The sequence below is a fragment of the Leiobunum rupestre genome, chromosome 11, assembly GCF_980474605.1.
Source record: "Leiobunum rupestre chromosome 11, qqLeiRupe1.1.hap1, whole genome shotgun sequence".
NCBI classification, from domain to species: domain Eukaryota; kingdom Metazoa; phylum Arthropoda; class Arachnida; order Opiliones; family Sclerosomatidae; genus Leiobunum; species Leiobunum rupestre.
Window position 1 is genome coordinate 12,063,065 of NC_143394.1, and position 21,866 is coordinate 12,084,930.

General features: G+C 37.3%; 1 protein-coding gene across 1 annotated transcript in view; it reads right to left on the reverse strand.

The window, feature by feature from the left end:
- The window catches only part of LOC149921345 (sonic hedgehog protein-like), a 64,626-nt gene that overhangs the window by 16,306 nt on the left and 26,454 nt on the right, over positions 1 to 21,866 (reverse strand). Inside the window, exon 2 of the mRNA XM_090163207.1 lies at positions 8,684 to 8,945. Coding sequence (XP_090019333.1) covers positions 8,684 to 8,945 — 262 coding nt within the window. The remainder of the gene's footprint in view (positions 1 to 8,683; positions 8,946 to 21,866) is intronic.

The following is a 21,866-nucleotide window of genomic DNA, read 5'->3' on the forward strand; positions in this document are numbered from 1 at the left end:
AAGAACTCACAGCTATTAAAACCCTTTCGATTACGATATGCTACAAGAACTCGCAGCTACTAAAACCGTTTCGATTACGATATGCTACAAGAACTCGCAGCTATTAAAACCCTTTCGATTACGATATGCTACAAGAACGCGCAGCTATAAAACCCTTTCGATTACGATATGCTACAAGAACGCGCAGCTATAAAACCCTTTCGATTACGATATGCTACAAGAACTCGCAGCTATTAAAACCCTTTCGATTACGATATGCTACAAGAACTCCCAGCTATTAAAACCCTTTCGATTACGATATGCTACAAGAACTCCCAGCTATTAAAACCCTTTCGATTACGATATGCTACAAGAACTCCCAGCTATTAAAACCCTTTCGATTACGATATGCTACAAGAACTCGCAGCTATTAAAACCGTTTCAATTACGATATGCTACAAGAACGCGCAGCTATAAAACCCTTTCGATTACGATATGCTACAAGAACTCCCAGCTATTAAAACCCTTTCGATTACGATATGCTACAAAAACTCCCAGCTATTAAAACCCTTTCGATTACGATATGCTACAAGAACTCGCAGCTATTAAAACCCTTTCGATTACGATATGCTACAAGAACTCGCAGCTACTAAAACCGTTTCGATTACGATATGCTACAAGAACTCGCAGCTATTAAAACACTTTCGATTACGATATGCTACAAGAACGCGCAGCTATAAAACCCTTTCGATTACGATATGCTACAAGAACGCGCAGCTATAAAACCCTTTCGATTACGATATGCTACAAGAACTCGCAGCTATTAAAACCCTTTCGATTACGATATGCTACAAGAACTCCCAGCTATTAAAACCCTTTCGATTACGATATGCTACAAGAACTCCCAGCTATTAAAACCCTTTCGATTACGATATGCTACAAGAACTCCCAGCTATTAAAACCCTTTCGATTACGATATGCTACAAGAACTCGCAGCTATTAAAACCGTTTCAATTACGATATGCTACAAGAACGCGCAGCTATAAAACCCTTTCGATTACGATATGCTACAAGAACTCCCAGCTATTAAAACCCTTTCGATTACGATATGCTACAAAAACTCCCAGCTATTAAAACCCTTTCGATTACGATATGCTACAAGAACGCGCAGCTATAAAACCCTTTCGATTACGATATGCTACAAGAACTCCCAGCTATTAAAACCCTTTGGATTACGATATGCTACCCTAACGCGCAGCTATAAAAACCCGTCGCTTACGATATGCTACCAGAACGCGTATTTATAAAAACTACTAGACTAGTAATTTATGATTTTCTCGAGATATGCTTCAAGAACGCGCAGCTATCAAAAACCGTCGATTCAGATATGCTACAAAAAAGCTTCGTTAGAAAGAACACGAAAGTGCCGAAATATTTTGCTCTAAAAAAATTAAAAAACTATTTGAATTTGAACGAGAAATGATCGAAAATCTCAATAGCTTTACAAATGAAACTTAACCTGACGGAAATTGGCAATTTGCTTGAAAGCTGTTATTCTAAACGACACGGGAAAGTGGATGATATTGGGCCGGCATCAGTCGCAAAGGCCTCTCGAAGAAACAGAAAACCCGAGAAGTTCAAGAACCAAGGATGTTTTTTTTTCAAAAGCGTTAATATTATTCCATCACGATAAAAGGTGGCGCTAAAGTCGACCTCGGCGTCCATCTTAGCCAACGCGTCGGGGTCAAACACGCTTCCACGCTTTTAAATTAGGGGCATTGGAAATCGCCCTCGTCGAACCGTTTCCCGCCTTTTCAGCCTAAACGCGCCGACGAATTGAAAATGTCTTACATAAAATAGACAAAGCGGGAGTTAAAAACGTAAGGTTAAACATTTACTCGTTGGAAAACGAAAAAAGGGTGTAAAAAATATAATTTATTAACTATCTTTTGGCCATCTTGGTCTACGAGTTCTGAATACGGAATTTGTGGGAAAGTTTTCGTATAAAGGTTTTTAAAAGGTATTTTTTACGCTATCTTCTCTCAACCGAGGCTTAGGATGTTGTACGCGACTAAACAGCCGCGTTTGTTAAGCCTTTGCTATGATATTTATTCTTAGAAACTGGCGATATAAAGCGCGACTAATAAAATAAAAACCGAGAAGGAATACCTCAAATGGTTGCTTTGAAATAATCATTTACTAATTTCCATACATAAAACTGTCTCCGATTTTGTCTCGAGAGAAATATTTGATTTGAGGTTGAGGTTTAATAGGGTAGACTAGACATTTTATTTCCAAACAAGCGGATAAAAGGAATATTTATATTGTCGTTTTCAATGGTAGATATTTGCTTGCCCGACTAAATAGGCTCGAAGACGTTTAATTTATAAGCGATTTCGAAAGGATTATGCCAGGAATGTTTTACGAGGACTTCGACTTCACCGATTTTGTAACAATAAAGCTTGCTTATTTTACTGACCTTATTTAAACCTTGAAAGAAAAATTTCAAGAATGCTTATAATATAAAGCCTTAGATATTTTTAAACAACTTGGTTTTTATAAAAAGAAATCTAATTTAAGTAATTAAAAGATTACGATTGATCGAATCTGCTATTCTGTACGGGAAAAGAATTAGTTTTCATCTTGAGTTCTTGTTATTAAATATACCCCAAACGAGTTGTCGAACCTTCATAAGAATTCATACATTTTACATAAATAAGATTTTAGAAACTGTTATATAAACTTGAAAATCTATAAATCTGAGCGAAAACCAATTGCAAAATCTCGAAATCAGTTTAAAAAACCTGAAAATCACCACGCAAATCGTACTCCAAAATCTCAAAATCAGTTTCGGATTTCCTAAATAACTTTCGGTTGAAAAATCCCGAACTTAAAATTTGCAAATGTACGACCCTCGCCTTGCAAAGCAATCATACAAATCTTCGTTCATTCTTATTCAGTTAATTTGCAGTTTTTAAAAGCAGCGTTAAAGGCCTAGGTTTTTTTCTGCCTGTTACCCTTTAAATTAACTTAGTGGAGCACAAATACCCTGGTAGTAGGCCAACCGCTAAACATGTTGGCCTAATTTAAAGAGGGACAGGCAGAAAAAAAACCTAGGCCTTTAAGTTGTCGAGAACGTAAAAAAATCTTGACATTTTGTGGAAGAATTTACCAACTCGATGTTGCCATTGCACTCGAACGTTCTCGGTTGTGGAAATACGTTCTTGATACATTACGAAAACAAATTTTACCCGCGAGAAAGTAAAAAAAAAACAGCCTTATTGGAATAGAATAGAATTTTGGCTGACAAGCTTTTGAAATTAATTTTCATACTCCAGACGTTCTCGCGTACATTTTATAATGAGAAAATAGGCCTAACAAGTGACCTTAAAACCGAGAAAACGCGCTAACGCTATAGAATAGACTCGAGTATACACCCTTTTGTACAGCCACGCCACCTCACGGCAGATACTTACTCATTTAAACCGAAAAAAAGCAAAATGTAAAAAAAAAGTTATGAATAAGTATAAGTACCGCGGCCAAGAAATAAAAAAAGCGGCGTAGACGAAAGCAGAAGGTTTGAAAATCAATTTGAGCGAACGTGAGTTTTACAGACAGCGAAACGGGCCATGACAAATTATGGGGCAGCGCTGGCCGAGACGCGAAAAGGCACTCTCCGCCATGAACGCACCATTCGACCACGCTTCCAAGGCGAAACCACGCGGAATACGGACGTGCGCGCGCGGGACAAGTTGCGGCGGTAAAACAAGATCGCCACTACCACAACGAGTTTTGTTCCGCGCTTGCTCGTAGCTTCGTAAACGCCGTAGCCAAAGCCGGCTGTATTAGAGAAGGCCAGGAAATCGTAGCCAAAGCCGGCTGTATTAGAGAAGGTCAGGAAATCGTAGCCAAAGCCGGCTGTATTAGAGAAGGACAGGAAATCGTAGCCAAAGCCGGCTGTATTAGAGAAGGCCAGGAAATCGTAGCCAAAGCCGGCTGTATTAGAGAAGGCCAGGAAATCGTAGCCAAAGCCGGCTGTATTAGAGAAGGCCAGGAAATCGTTTTTTCGGATTGGGTGGCCTAAACAATTTTTTATGCAGCTCCTGCTGCTAGATGGCGCTTATATGCCTAGTTTTCAAAGGCGCGAAATTCAAATGGTATGTAAAAACATTAACGGTAGCAAACGGCTAGCCTCTGACCTCACAATATTACTGGGCCAAAAGATGCCATCTAGAGGATAAAACCGCCAGGAGCGCGGGAAGTTTTTTTAAGAAAAATCGCCTGGATTTCCTGGCCTTCTCTAATACAGCAGGCTATGTCGTAGCTAAGCCGCCATGACACTTTTCTACGTCACAGGTGACGAGAGAAAACATCACACGATCCTGTTTGATCACGTGACCACCAGGAGCTTCTTATAAAGTCGTTACTTAGGCAACGAAAATAGGCCACGCCCACGAGCAAGCTATGAACACGTATGGTTTCCTAGTAAAGAATCACTTGACGCCCATGAGCTTCTTAATGTCATGGCCGACATTAATTCGTTACCAAGGCATCGAAAATAGGCCACACCCACGAGTCAGCTACGAACACGTATAGTTTCCTAGTAAAGCATCACGTGACCACCATGAACTTTATAAAGTACCGAATCTGCCTTCGCGTTTGTTTAAGCCGCACGAGAAACGGCGCAAAATTATAGCATTAGGCCTAACACCGATTTTTTGCGTCGTCGTGCACCGTCGTGGCGTTTGCCCCATTGAAAACAAGACTTTAAGCCTAAGCAGGAATCCATACCTCTACTTGGAATGCTTATCGCGGCAGATTTCCGCCTCGATGCGGCTGACGGTTTTTTTTGACGTCACAATGTTAACTTAACAAACAACAAGGTGAGAGGGGAGCGCGGGCGGAGGGGATTTTTTATCTCGTAGGCGGGGCCAAAGCCGTCAGAGTGATCTTACCATACGCGATACGGCAGGATAAGCATTCCAAGTAGAGGTATGGATTCCTGTTATAATCTGTAATTTAAAGATTTGGCATAGAACCCGATATTAACGTCACGGTCTAAGCGAGAAGAATTTAAATTCGAAAATGTCTACTAAAATTGTATTATCTTACTTCCACCAACAATAACCACAGCGGCCGCCATCACCCCCGAATGCATAAACCACGTTCACCCATCTTCGAGCGAATAGTTGGGACTAAAAATGTGGGATTCTTTTACTAAATGGCAACGGGTACCGAGCACGGGGGAGGGGGGGGTGTTCGAGGTGGAGAGGGAGGGAGGGAGGGGGCGGGGATGGCGATGGTGGCTCCCCCTATCTCCCGCGCCGATCGCTTCTCGATGAAAAGCCACAGATATAATGTGATAGAGCCGGTAGGTAATTTACTAACACCCGTAGGTACCTCACACGATGTTCGGCGGCCCGCCGGGGAGAACGGTAAAGAGATACGATTTTAGACTTTTTATCCCCAGCCATTTTTTTCCGGCACGGCGCAGGGTTGCCAGAAGCCGCTAAATATTCCCGCCTGTTTTACGCTCGCAAAATTACCCCCCCCCCCCCGGAGAGGGTAGCGAATTTAACGCTATTTTCCGGCCTGTTTTAAATTTAAAACGCTTATAGAATATATTAGATTAAGTCTACTACAATAAAACGCGTTGGTCGAACGGGTAAATAGGCTATAGCATGAATTGCAAGGTATACTGGGTAAAATTTATTTGAGCGCCATCAAACGGTAGAAGCCTTTAAAAATAGTCACGTGGTTATAAAGTAGACCTTTCTATAAATTAACGTGGCCTTCTTGTTAACGGTTTTTTTCTCACTTCTACAATGCTTCCCCTGCTCTCCCACTAAAGAGAGCTAGTGAATTTGTCCATAGGTTTGACTGCGCAAGTTCAAGAACAAGCTGGCCAGTCGTTGCGAATCTATGGAAAGGCCTATTGCTTTAAAGTTTACCGTTAAACAGCGACTTCCAGCTTCATTAAGGAAAGTAATTTATGTTTTTAAATATTTATACTTTTTTAATAGAAAAAAGATTAATTTATTGAACTTAATTTAACGACGATATTAGTATTATTCTTGTGATACTGTTAAGTATCCGACTAGTAAATTATAAAAATATTAACCAGAGGCTTAGAGAAGCAGCCCCTATGTTTTGACCACGGCCAACCCCGATCGCGGAAGCGCGTTATAGAAGTTGGCAGTGCTATGACGAATTTCCGGGAACATTTTAACAAGTTAGCTAAGGCCAAAACAATTTATGCTATCGCCTATTTAGGCGCAATTAGCTCGCTGTAAAATATCTCATTTAGATACATACTTACTGAACCAAGGTTATTATTGACTTATGATAGTATAAATTGCGCGATTAGTAGTTTTGAAATTCTATAGAAAATAATAGGAATAATCTATATAATTTCTATAGAAAATAATAGGAATAATCTATATAATTTCTATAGAAAATAATAGAAATAATCTATATAATTTCTATAGAAAATAATAGAAATAATCTATATAATTTCTATAGAAAATAATAGGAATAATCTATATAATTTCTACAGAAAATAATAGGAATAATCTATATAATTTCTATAGAAAATAATAGGAATAATCGATATAATTTCTACAGAAAATAATAGGAATAATCTATATAATTTCTATAGAAAATAATAGGAATAATCTATATAATTTCTACAGAAAATAATAGGAATAATCTTTATAATTTCTATAGAAAATAATAGGAATAATCTATATAATTTCTATAGAAAATAATAGGAATAATCTATATAATTTCTACAGAAAATAATAGGAATAATCGATATAATTTCTACAGAAAATAATAGGAATAATCTATATAATTTCTATAGAAAATAATAGGAATAATCTATATAATTTCTACAGAAAATAATAGGAATAATCTATATAATTTCTATAGAAAATAATAGGAATAATCTATATAATTTCTATAGAAAATAATAGGAATAATCTATATAATTTCTATAGAAAATAATAGGAATAATCTATATAATTTCTACAGAAAATAATAGGAATAATCTATATAATTTCTATAGAAAATAATAGGAATAATCTATATAATTTCTATAGAAAATAATAGGAATAATCTATATAATTTCTATAGAAAATAATAGGAATAATCTATATAATTTCTACAGAAAATGATAGGAATAATCTATATAATTTCTATAGAAAATAATAGGAATAATCTATATAATTTCTACAGAAAATAATAGGAATAATCGATATAATTTCTACAGAAAATAATAGGAATAATCGATATAATTTCTATAGAAAATAATAGGAATAATCTATATAATTTCTATAGAAAATAATAGGAATAATCTATATAATTTCTACAGAAAATAATAGGAATAATCTATATAATTTCTATAGAAAATAATAGGAATAATCTATATAATTTCTATAGAAAATAATAGGAATAATCTATATAATTTCTATAGAAAATAATAGGAATAATCTATATAATTTCTACAGAAAATAATAGGAATAATCTATATAATTTCTATAGAAAATAATAGGAATAATCTATATAATTTCTACAGAAAATAATAGGAATAATCTATATAATTTCTACAGAAAATAATAGGAATAATCTATATAATTTCTATAGAAAATAATAGGAATAATCTATATAATTTCTACAGAAAATAATAGGAATAATCTATATAATTTCTATAGAAAATAATAGGAATAATCTATATAATTTCTATAGAAAATAATAGGAATAATCTATATAATTTCTACAGAAAATAATAGGAATAATCGATATAATTTCTATAGGAAATAATAGGAATAATCGATATAATTTCTATAGAAAATAATAGGAATAATCGATATAATTTCTATAGAAAATAATAGGAATAATCTATATAATTTCTACAGAAAATTGGCTATTGAAAAAATCATTAGAAAAATATTTTCTGAAGAAATATTTATAGAGAACCCTATAGGGCATAGAAAACCTTAGACATTCTCTAAACCATAGAAAATCTATCGAAAAATCTATAGAAAATCTTTGTAAGGGTGGTAAGAGTTTACTGCGCGAGCGTGAGTTGGATTTCAAGCTCCGTCAGTAAATACGCCAATGCGCATTGGGGCCCAAAAACTTTTACTTAGTTGACTGTCCGATCGGCTGTCTCACGAAACAACGCCATATACATGTATATTTTTAAATAGAGTATTACCGTGGTGTCATTATCACGATATTTGAAGCCTGTGACGTACAGTGCCGTATTTCCGCCTGGGCCAACCTAGGCCGTGGCCTAGGGCCCTCCAGTGACCGTAATTACTGTATTCGAAGGCATAAATCTTTAATATCAATCGTATTTTATATTGGAGAAATTCCTAGGTAGAAGATTTTGTTTTAAAGTTACCAAAATTTCTGCCTGGCAGTTTACGGACGCAGCCTTAAATCGCAATGTTGCATAATTATCGCGTATTTAGTCGACGATTGTTAAAAGCTTTTATTTAGTAATATAACCGTAGAGCTCAGACTTCTACGCTGAATCAGGGAAATTAAGGCACAGCCTAGTTCCAGGGAGAAGAGTAAAGGGGGCCCAGACTCCTTATCTGCCTATGGGCCCACGATCTCTAAATCCGGCCCTGGTAACGTAAATATATCAATCGCGTACATTGGAACGCGCAAAAATTGACATGTCACAGTGAGTTACCTGACTTGACTGAACAGTGAATGTGCGACCTGGACTCGTAGTAGACCCAGTCGAATCCGGCGTCGACGGCGAGACGAGCCAGCATCCCGTACTTGGAGCGGTCCCGGTCGCTGGTCGTGATGTCCACCGCTCGGCCCTCGTAGTGGAAGGAGTCTTTGGCGTGGTGGCCCTCTTCGTCCCAGCCTTCGGTCACTCGCAGCTTGACCCCTGGCCATTGGTTCATCACGGAAATGGCCAGCGTGTTCAACTTCTCTTTACACCTCTGCAATTAAGCGAATACACGCTAATTAAAAATTATGTGCCAGATTATCAGAACTATTGGCATAAGTCACGTCATTTCCATAAGTATGGAATCAACGGTCAACCCATCGAGCTTCGCAATACTCGTTAGTATAGTTCGCGAAGTCACCGCTACGTGGAGCTTCATCAATATTTTTTGAAGTTATCGTAAAATTACAATATATATTGCCTTAAAGGCCTAGGTTTTCTCCTGCCAGTCACCTTTTAAATTTGCTTTCCTTCCAAACAAATACCCTGGTGGTAGGCCGAAAGCAGAACACGTTGGCCTACCACCAGGGTATTTGTTTGGAAGGAAAGTAAATTTAAAGGGTGACAGGCAGGAGAAAACCTAGTCTTTAACTTCTATACATTGTCTTGAGTGTTCATTTTTAAATTTCTTAGAATGGTTGATTTTATAAAATAAAAAGTGGTCTTGCCCAGCTTGTTAAAATTTTGCTCCTACGTCACAAGACCCGGCTTTATTAGTATATTCTTCTCACGGGCGATTTGCACGCGCGCTAGAAAAAGCTACATTTCTCTGGCGACTGTAGCGCGCGCTCGTAGACTTGTAAAAGCAAGAGACTGTGACGTAAGAGCCACATTTAAACAAGAAGGCCAATTTACTTCATAAAAAGAACTATACTTGCAGCTTTGGAATAAGCGATAGCATAAGTTCTTTGGGTCTTGTTCGACTTGTTAAAAAGTTGCACGCGCTCCTTAAGTTTTTAGCGTAAAAGACACGCGCTTTTTCGCTCGAGCCCATTTATGCGAAAATATCAAGACGCGCTTGGAACTTTAAATAATAAGTTGAATAAGACAGAATTTATACGCGTCTGTTGGACAAAGAGATGGCGACACCATATCGAGGGGGGGAAGGGAGATTAATTACCGCAGCCACTGCTACTGCAGGAGGTTTGTTGGTACAATTTTAGTAGGATTCCAACTGCCCTAGTAATTTTTACGAGTGACTAAATTCCGTCCCAAAATGTCGGAAGAACCGGTACAGTTCCATTTACCGCGTATTTCTCGACGAAATCTTTCGGCCGATCTAAATACACGCCACTGTATACGGTCATAAAAATATATTTTAACTCCCAGTTTTTAAGAAGCAATCCACTAAAAACTGATAAGACATTCACGTGGGTGTCAATGGAACTAGGCCGACACACTATAACCTCGAAGTTGAAAGTTTTTCCAGTAACGGTGTCGAAGTTGTCCAACTTTTAAAATTAAAATTTTTATCGAATATCAAATTATTATCACGATAAAATGAATTTACGAGTGTCAAATCAGCCCGAAAAATTTACTCTCACCATATGTTTAACGCTATTTGTCGAAGTTATTGTTGAGCCGACGTTATTGCTGAGTCGACGTTGCTTCTATTCCAAATTAGGATAAAAACAAATAAATTAATGGACCCGAATCATAAGCCAAAAACCCCCACTCGGCAGATTTGGGTACATTTGTTCGAATTTCATTCGTCCGAAAGGTGGTACAAATGTCCGAATGATCATTTGTCCGAATGCCGGAAAACAGGATCGTATGTCCGAAAACGTATTTCATTTGCCCGAAAAACTTATCACAACTTTTGTTGGTGATTTAGTCGTTCAATTTATGTTAACTTTACTGGCGAATTTCATTTGTTCGAATAATCGTGTGTCCGTTTTTTCGAACATTTGGAATTGCTTGGTTTTTTTTTAATATTGTTAATATAAGAAAATAGTAACATTAACGTGAACCTAACCTAACCTAACCTAACCTAACCTAAAATATCCACAACATTCAACGCAAAAACAGCAATAAGAAATACTAATTTAGCGACAGAATTCGGACAAGTGATGCTACCGATTCGGACGAATGAAACAAACAAGTTGTCCAATTCGAACAATTGAAACATTTGTTATTTCGGCGGTTCGGACGAATGAAATTCGAACATTTGTTCCACCGTTCGGACGATTGAAATTCGAACAAATGTACCTACCCCACTCGGCAAATAGCATCAACAGCGCTTATACCGGGAAAATCGAGAAACTATCCAAATATAAAGCACGCGCATATATAAATATCAGATTGACCTTTTTATACGACGTCTGCTCTGTTGCTGTTAACGGAAGTTGGCCTTTTTAGAGCTAGGTACTTTTTCGGATTTAACAAAAATGTAAATCTTAAGTAATTTTATATGTATATAAATGCAATACAAAGAGTTTGCTATAAAGTATTACGTATGTAGATAAACTTTGAATGTAATGTTTTGTTTCCGCAAAAGAAAAGGCTTCTACGAGCTACAGATATTAGGCCTAATGTCGTCCGCTTGTATTGGGTGGAAAATATTTTCAATATGGCTCACCGCGAGGCGTTATTAGCGTTCCTGCCGTAAAATAAGGAATAAGATCGAAAATTAACAAGCCTTAACCTGAAAATGATTCCCAGTCATTCCCCATAATATATATTTTGTTACATTTCGATGTTATACCATAATTCCGAAATGAAACAACGTCGACACAAACATGGACGAAGAATGTCAGAAATGCGTCCGAAATTCGTCAGAGTTCAAAATTCTAGTTTATTTCTTAGGTCACGACGTCCCGAAAACCGTGATATTCAAAATATATCAACTATGTAAAAAAGTCTTAACTTTCCCAAACTAAATTTAAAAAAATAAGTATAAATTTGTAAGGGAAACCGTTTTTTTAGTACAATTGCAAATATAAAATGGGACTCGATCGGTCGAATTTTTGCCTTAAATAGCGGATAAACGTTGTCAATGAATTTTATCGCGCCATCTAAAGGTCAAATATTTCTAGAACCGATAAAAGAACGAAGAACTCGTCTATGTTAAAAAGAACGTGGTATTTTTATACTACTTAAAGGGATAATAAAATTAGAGATTCGATGGCGGATAAACGAATATGTTGTTTTTTCCCGATAGGAGCGCTGTTTTTTGGTGGGAAAAGTCTACTATTTCTACTGCCTTATGTAAAATTTGCACTACAGATTTGGCACAGTGCAAAATGTAATTTAAAATTAATTTACTTCCTCTAATTTTCAAAACGTAATTATCCCTTTAACGGGAGTAGAAACTATATCTAGAAATCGTCTGCTACATTGGGCTACGAATTGATTTTAACGCAAATAGCCCTACAAGAATATGAAATTGCGTTTATACACCAAGGGCGTATATATTTAAGCGAGTGCAAATCGTAAAATTTCCCTTTAAAGGGAGTATGAACTTCTATGTTTCTGATGCACAACAAATTTAACACTACCGCGACCACGTTTAACGGAAGCTAGGGGAGATTGGCGATAGTTATGTTAAAAACAAGTCACCAGACGATTTAGTTAATACTCCCTTTAAGTATGAAGGATAAAAGGGGGTGAATAGTTTGAATCCTTATATAAATATATAACTTAAGAAGACAGACGTTTCGTGCACATTAGCGGTATGGGTTAAAGGTCTTTTACAGGGTGTTTCAGCGCCAGAGAGCTTCAAAGTGTGGCCTACTAGCCCCTGAAAGTAGGCTGCAACAAGTGCAAAACCAAGCTGCAGGGAAACGCGATCATTAAGGTTTGGGTTCGTGTAATAGGTAAAAAAGGACTTTGTAAACTTAAACAGTATTTAAAGTCCCTACAGCTTTGTTTTGCGCTTGTTGCAGCCTACCTCCAGGGGCTAGTAGGCCACACTTTGAAGCTCTCTGGCGCTCTTTTCACTCATCGTAGGAAAATGAGAAGAAAAACAGGCACACTTCTCAACTAACCCCCTACAACTCCTTAAAATTTATGCATAACCTTTTGAAACACCCTGTATACTTCTGGTAAATCTATTTTGTAAAATATGTTTGGGCGATCATAGTGATGGTTTGGCAAACCAGCGTGAAAATGCAGCGTTCACTGAGAACGGGTCGCGCATTTTGTGTGACTAGAGGGCGTGAGCGTCGGGGGGATGGAACGAGGGGGGAGGCAAGCGGGGCTACCGTCCACAAACGATCCGCGGTCGAAGCGCCACCTTGTAATTTCCATTTTAGCCTAAATATATCTCAGCGCGCTGGGACGCGGATGGCCCCGGGGCGCCAGAGAGAGAGGGGCACCTCGGGCTCCGCCCAGAACGAGCCACCGGCCGAAGACGCATTCCTCGCATTCCAAGCCGGGAAGTAAAACGACCAACCAGCCGTTGCATTTCAGCTTTACAAGTCCAGTTAGCCAAATCGGAGGAGACTTTCTGACCAAGGATTTAAACGTCATCTACATAGACGAAACTAGTGTTCGGCAGTCGATTAATTTTTATGCATGAATAAAATAAGCTCGGGTATATTTAAATAGTATTTATTTAAATAACCAATAGTTGAATAAAATTGTAAAATATTTAAATAATCGAAGGTGAATAAAACAAACAATTATTTAAATAAATGCCACTTTTATTCAAATTAATGCTTGGTTACGTTAAATACAGGGCTCTCACCAAAATCTCAAAAAAAATAGGGAAATAGGGGATTTTTCTGGCTAGAAATAGGGTGAAATAGGAACCAAATATTTTAAAGTAGGAACCAAATAGGGAACATTTCCATAAACAAAAATAAGATCTTAATTTAAACTTTTAAAAGCAGCAAATTTTTAAAACTGACTTAGTTTTAATTTAAAAAATGTTTTATCACAAAAATTAAGTACTTAGTTTTAATTTCTAAAAAAACTTTTATCAATCCCAAAAATGACTATAAATTTTTTGTAATAATTCTATCACATTAAATCGGGTTTTTTTTTTCGCTTTTCTACGAAATATTTTAAGGCGATGGTACTTTTCACCAAATGTACTAGAAATAGGGTGATTTAGTGACCAAATCCCGATTTTATGGTGGTTTAGGGACCTGGTGGGAGCCCTGTAAATAAGTTAAAATGATATTCGTTTTACCAACGTTTTTTAAATAAATCGGAAAATTTGTGGATAATGAATAAAGAATTCCGGACACTAGACGAAACTAGTGTTGTTAATTTTCCGGAAAAATAAAATGCGGAAAATTTTAAGGAATATTTTCCGCAAATCGGAAAAATAAAAAATTTAAACATAAATTACTTTTTAAGGGTTTTTAATGTTTTTAACTTTTTATTGATATAAAATGTCTAATATCAGTAAACATACTATAAAACATTAATAGTGTTACATTGTTAATCAGTTTAAACTAGTCTAGAGGTTTAATTTTACTTTCAGATTCGAAAAAATGAGGCGAAAATGCCGCTTTATTTCAATTTACAAACAATATATTAGACTAATCATGGAATGAAAACTTTTTTATTTATTCCGGGAAAATACTGAAAATTTTCCGGAAAATCTTCCGACTTACAACACTAGACGACACATTATACTACAGCTACGAAAGACAAGCTACTAGGGGTGCGTTAATTTAAACCTAAAGAAGGAATATTAAAATTTTTGAAAAGATCCATGGAAAATTTATATGAATAAAAATTTTGTTTGACCCGCGGGTCGAAAGCTCACGATAGTTTTAATTACACTGCTAATTTTAATATCCATGTGTATCCTCCGTTTTAAATTTATATTCTAAAAAAGGAGTTCTTGGATATTACAATGGAAACGCTTTATAATTAACAAATTGTAAATAGGTTGAATAATAAAAAAAAATAATAATGAAAAGATAAATAAAAAAAAAGTAATGATATTATAAAAAACTTTCGTTAGCGGAATGATTACCAATCTATGAATATGGGAGCATTAGCCTCCGATTCCACCTCCACATACTTATTTTTAAAGGGCCACACCGCCGTTTGAATTTGCACTACCGACTAAATTACCTGTTTCACGCGCTATTTTTCAGAATAGGATGGGAAGTACAAGAAAGATTATATTTAAACCCAAATTATAGCAATTGGCGAGGTTTATTCTTTTTCAAAAATACTATATAAAAATTTATTTAAATCAATGATTTTTTTTCAAAAAAATCATTGATTTAAATAAATTTTTATATAGAATTCTTAATCGTGATTAAAATCAAGTTGATTTAAATCAGCCAAACCTGGTTAAAAACAGCCTTAAAGATGATGTACTTTTTTACGAATTGAGTTCGTAAACGCCGTGTAGATACATTGTAAGATGTTGACTCGAGCGAAAAGGCCTTCAACCAGGGTAATGCGTAACGCAATCTGTTTACGAAATGTCATAAGATCCTTGTAGTTCGCCCCCAAACCCCCCCTCCCGGGAATCCCCCTCGTCAGCGCGACAGTCGGGAAGATCTAGTTTGACTCGTACCTTTTCGGCGCGCAAGGTTAAGGTTAGCTAGTCGCTTTTCATTCCGCTTGAAAGAACGGCTTCTTGTTGTGGTGCACCACTCTGACATTTTACGAAAGGAAAATTAGACATTAATAAAGCGGCTTGACTTTTGTCACGAGGCACTACCAAAAGTCCATTACTATCTCTTCGTCGAAGTATCTACTGCTACCATCGCGTATAGCTAAAATTATCATATGGCTAGCTTTATAATTCCGTAACATTATGAATCATATATATCCCATAGAGGTATTTTCTTAAAGGGGAACGGTCAAGCTTTTCCAAATATGGCCTTATTTCCGTATCCAAAGATTAACAAGACGTTCAATATACTAACACGTACCTTTTTTGTCTTGAAAAAAAAGCTTTTGGCCCAAAAAGTTGAAACGAAAAATAATTCCAGGTGTTTGGGTTTGAATTTTCGCCGCCATCTTAGGGGCTGCCGCCAGCGCCCCTAACCCCGTATGAGCGATTTGCGAACTATCCTAACTTTTAAAATTTAGGCTTAGGTCTCTTATAACTGGAACGCGCCGCGCGTGCGAAACAAATTTTTTTGGGTCTTCAGCAGCGCGCTTTTACGTTGGTTTTGCTGTCTCGCCGACTTCTCACCAGGCGTCGCGGCGGACGGGTGCTTTTCGATTTCCCGAAATTTCTTTATTTTATTAAAAATTAACCTCTCAATATTTTTTGAAATTTTTTGTTTTTAATGGGCTATAGGGCTATCTAACTGGTTAAAGCTTGACCGTTCCCCTATAAATGATCATGATATTTTGTATCTTACATTATGAATCATAAATATCATGATCATATAAGAAAATACCTTCATGGGATATTAATGATTCATAATGTTACGTAATTATAAAGCTAGCCATATGTTCAATGTTGCATACCGTACAGGTGAAAATTTCCATTACTTTAACAAGCACTATATAAACAGTGTCTTGCAGGTTCTGGCTATCGGAAATATTACATCTTGGCCATTTCCTTGAAGATGTTTTATCGAAGCGTCTTTGGGATACCACATTTTCAAGATGTAAAAAAGCCCTATTTATCATATCGCTTTCAATAATAGAACCTTGGCAAAAACGGGCGGTGGACGCGAAAAATAATAATAATAAAATAGGCGCGTATCTATCATCGTATTCGGCTTCTACTTATTTATAATTGCGGAATATTTTTCAAAACGTCAATCAGTGGCTGAAAAGCGGTGTAGGGCGAGAGGCGATGGGTGCGCCCCTGCCGGATTTACGGGTTAAAAATCAACCGTAGTCCTAATACAAATCGCGCCTCCCGCTGAGAAGTTATCTGGATCCGCCCTTGCCTTTGAAATTCTTAAGCCTCGGTCGGTTCCGTTTTCGCGTCGCCTCAGTCGCTACTTCCACGAAGGCGGGTCTAAGGCTACCTCGAGGCGGTTTGTCGGAGTCAGCTAAGCCTCGGTATCGCTTTAAAACTCGGTTACAATGGCTCGGCGTGGGTAAGATTGGAGGAGGACGCGCGTAAAAAGCGCGGGCTTGTTGCCACAATCAAAACCCAATTTGTCGCGGTCAGCCCTCAAAACGCTTCTGGCTATCATAAGAGCGGACGAGTTTGAGACCCTTTTGTGTCCGTAGCATGCGCCTTTTGCCCAGTAGGGCCACCTGGTTGGCCAATTCCCGTTCATTTTCAGCTACTTTTGGCAGCGAGGTTTCGAGGCTAGCAGCTGCGTTGAAGTACACTATCAAATGATGCGAGTGAGTTTGCGACGTTTAGCGAGTACCTACTAAAATCCCGCAAAACCTTAAAAATAAGTCGTTGTAAAAATAATAGTGAATTATTGAATTCGAACGTTAAACTAACTATTATTGATATTTATTCTGGAATTGAAATTTCGCGAATTACAGAGCCAATCGCGTGTATCAAAAAGTTTATTCGCGAGTCTTTTAGTACACTCTTTTACTCGCGCCTTTTAGTGCGCTGCCAAAAATAAGTGAGATTACCGAGCCAGAGCTAAACTACTTTTTTCAATGGATTCGGAAGGCGTGTTTATTTTGCCCTTTTACTCAAACGCTCATTCTGTTGTAAAAAGAGCTTGAAATGATTTTACAAAAGAGTTGCTTTTGTGGCAATGAAACTCGGCGAGTGGGTGTAACCGCGACATCAGGCGCCCAGTACCTCGTTTTGAGCAATTGCGAGCAAATCTATTTGGTCGAGGGGACAATCAATAACCCTTTGCGGAGGAGGGGAACGTCTACACGTGTTTCATCTCTCATCGCCATTATTTATCAAATACCGTAAGCGAACAACGACGGCTGGAATTTGGACGCTGGGAGAAAAATGAGCAGACGCCGCCGCTGGAATGTTTTCTTTCGACACTAAGAGAGATTTTTATCACCTTTTATTGCCGATAGATGGCGCCACCGTTCAAATAGCGAGTGGTGGGTGAAATCGGGTGGTTTTAAATGCTTTTTGTTGTTTGAGTTGGAAGTATATCCAACGATCTTAAAGTGTTGGTTGCACTAAATTTTAGCTATGGTTAATTAATGATTCATTAGAAAGAGCAAACATTTAATAGCAAGTACAGAAAATGTCATCAAAATCAGTTAAGTGGTCTTTGAATTATTATAAAAAGAAGTCGAAATGGTGGAAATCGAGTTTTTCGGCGAATTTACAGACTTCTAAAATTCTTCTCGGCACCCATGACGTCAGAAAATGCGAAGCGTATCATTGGCTAATTGTCTGTAATACATTTCTTTACATCTGGGATTAAAAGCAGGTTGATTTAACACCCAGGAAAAAGTCCTACGCAGTAGTAATTGAAATAGGCATACACAAGCTATGAAACCCAAGGCTCCTTGTAAATTCTTCTTAAAATGTCGGGTCGCTCGCGAAAAATATTTTTTATTTCGATAATAGAGTGCTAGCAGTTGATGCGTTTTTAAAAGTTAGTGACGTCACAGCCGTAGCTTCCGTAATGGTTGACATGAAAACTCGCGTTTTATCTCAATAGACGTTTAACATTGGTGACGTCGTAGGGTTTCAAGCTGTTGGCACTCTATAAGCCTAATATTATGATTAAAAACCTCTGGTTTGAAAACTTCTACAAGTAAACCGAATCCCTCCACTTCAGTTCCTTCTATTTTAGGAATAAAACTACAGCTTTGATTTGCCCCAAATTGCTCGTGCTACGGGGAAGAGAAATTCGCCGAAAATTTCAGGATTTCGGGGAGCGAAAAAGGTCAGCTTCGGACTCAAAGTTAATACACTTAGGCTTGGAAATTTGTTGCGACAATGACATTTTTGAAAAGAGAACGTCCTCGGCTTCAAAACAAGCCCGCATTCATTCGTTTTTATTACTATCGATTTTTGCAACCAACACTTTAATAAGCTCTCCCGATTTTTTATTCTGAGAAACTGAATCACTCTGAAACCCTGGTTTATTTTTATTAAACTGTGGTTTTATCATTTTTTATCTGCCAGATTTATACGCACCATACTTTTAGAGTAATTACCTTATGTCAGGTCATGATTGGTAATCGACACGCTGCTCCTACGGTCATTTGTTACACCGTCGAAATTGTTCTAGCTATAATCAATTCTACCAGTCTGTGGTCTATACAATTAAAGGCAGCTCGTAGGAAACCCTAGCGAGAACAGTCTACGAGCAATTAAGTAACTTAAGAAGTCTACGCTATTTTACGGGTGCCAATTGGCCTTTCTATAAAGTAACATTGGCCTTCTTGTTTAGATGTATCGGGCGCGTCACTCGTGACGTAGAAGCGACGTTTCGCTATGACAGCCAATAGACGCTAGCATAAACTCTATTCGTGTCTTATTCAACTTGTTTAAAGTTCCTCGCGCGTCTTGATATGTTACTGCAAATGGGCTCGAGCGATTTCACGCGTGCTCCCTGAAATAAAAAAATATGCGCGAGCCTTTTACGCTAAAATATGAAAGAGCGCGTGGAACATTTTAACAAGTTGAACAAGACACGAATTAAAATTCGACGAGTCGCCCTTTTTATGAAGATCTTAACTTCAAAACTGAACTGAACTCGTGACGAAAGCCGCGATACATTAAAACAAGTTAGGCAAGCGTAAGGACTTTATAGAAAGGCTTATTCACTTAGACCATGGAGACGTTAGGCGCTATTAGAGTATTAAAAATATTAGCAGACGACTAGTCAAAAGTTACCAAACTCGCGCGTCAGTGACATCACGAAATTGTTCAAAGTCATTGGTTGAGTTTCAAATAGGTTGGATATTAAAAAAATGTTGTACACTCCAACATCCTCCTTAAAGAATTCACGGTCAGTTTTACCAAAATGATTATCAATATTTTACAACTTTAAAAATTGAAATTAAATTCCCTGTTAAAATTGTAACTAGGTCATTTCCTATTAACCGTTTAGACTATTTTTCTTTTAATAATACGTAATTTTCAGTTTAAACTATTTTTATAATTATGAAATCTTTTAATTTTAGAATGATATAGTATTAAATGAAATATAAATACTTTGACAATCATACTTTTATTCAGACAAACAAAACGTAAAAGCAATTTAATTATTTGGGCTTAGCGGAAAATGTATGCTGAGCACAAGGAAGTCAGACGCACACGACCAAATAATTTTCTCTTTACCCTGCAGGGTCGCTCTATTTTCGTCTTTAACAAAAGCCAGGAGCGGTTTCATAATTTTCTCGCCAAACCTCGTCTTAAAGCAACAACTTATTAATTCCAATTTTGGTCCTTTTAGTGAAAACTATTGTCTACGCTGGAAATACTATATCTGACTTATTTTTTATATCCAAGGCTTAACTTTAATTTAATAGTCTAATTAGCCGTTTTAGTTTAGTTTACATAGAGCCACGTACCGGCCAACATGAGCAGTAACTTTGTGATTTATAAAAGCAGACGGAAAATCCAGCTGCTTATGAAATTATCTTAGAATAAAGCTAACAACCTTATTTACATGTTATATTTCTTAAACTAACTTTTTTAAGTAAAATTCGCGAGTCTAGCTTCTGCCAGGTGGCGCCTCTGATCTTGCGTCTGCTACATATACAAATTCAAAAGTCACAAGAACGTTTTTTTATTAAATAAACTTATCAAAACGTAAGCAAACGATGCAAAAATTATATTTAAATGCAAATATCATTATTTATAAAGTTAAAATTACGAATTACAATGAGGAAAACCTAATGGTTTAGCCGCTACCTATCTAGGTTTCGATGGCGAACCATAGGGGGCGTAGCGATAGTTTTCGGTCGCGAATACTCTTTTTCGTGTCTTATCTAGCCCGTTCTTTTCCACCTTTTCTAGCCCTGTTCAGTTTCGTCCGTGTTAAGCCTGGTTTTCACTTGGCGGTTTTTGGGCGAAAAAGCCCGGCGTCGACGGAAAATGGGCGAAAATTTCCGTCGACGCCGGGCGGAAATTCCGTCGGTTTTCGGTTTTGTGTGGCGATTTTCATTTCTATTTTTTTCGCTCAGTTGGGCGATTTCGCTCTTTTTCAACCAATCAAAAACCATTTTCGAAAGGTGACTGTGACGTCAGGTGGGATGGTTAATGCTTTTCTGTGAATTTTTTTAACGTGTTTTTTTTTCATGATACCCTTGTTGCCTTCTTTTCCAGCATGTTTCTTTCACACAAACCGATCTTTCATAACTCATATTTCTTTGAACACGATAGATCATGTAAAATAACATTAAATTTAAAATGCTTACATGAGCTTTAATCAATAGTTCACTATTATGATCAGATAAATCATCCATTTTTAGGCCTAGGCTTAAATCTCCACAATCAGACGAAAACCGACGAACTCGCTGGAACAAAATCGCTTTATTTCCGCCCTAAAAAAACGCCAAGTGAAAATGCTAAAACGCCGACAGTGAGCGAAACGTCGAAAACCATATCGCCGACGTCAAACTTTCTGTCGGTGATTTTCCGCCAAGTGAAAACCAGGCTTTACGCAGCTAATTTTCCGTCGAGTGTGAAACCAGCTTTAAACACGCTAACGCAGCGTTGTGTACAAATTTCATTGGACGTTTCAGGCAAGGGGGAGACAATTTTCCACTTCCGACGGCAGCACACGCTAAAGCGTCTAACCAATGAAAAATGTACGCAAGAAAATAGACGACTTTTGACGGGTTGCGTTCTCCTTGTGTGGGCAGTGCTGCGTTTGTTGCTCCTAGGTAGAACAAATTCTATACTTGATTTTGAAAGGCGATTTTATGGATGCAGCTATTTCTACGCAACCACCACTGATTGCTAGCGATAGTAAAGCTTCGACTTTGGCTGATTTTAGCGTGGAATATTATAATATAAAATAAACGGTTGCCACAGTCTTTTCAGATTCGACTTATCCGGCCATTTACAAAGATTTTACCAAATTTTAACCTATATTTCAGCAATTCAAATTAAATTACCTGAATTTTATACTTATTTTTAAAATTCCTTGACTTAAAAAGTTAAACCCATAGTCAAATTCCCCACATTTTCCATGAATTCCAGGTATTAAAGGTACTGTGGCAACCCTGAAATACCTTCAGTATGATAAATATGGGTTTAATTTACTTCCGGTGTTAGTAAAGGGAGTTTCCAGAAAAGCGCATTGTTGCACTACAATTTCGACAAACAACGGGGCCGCGACTAGTG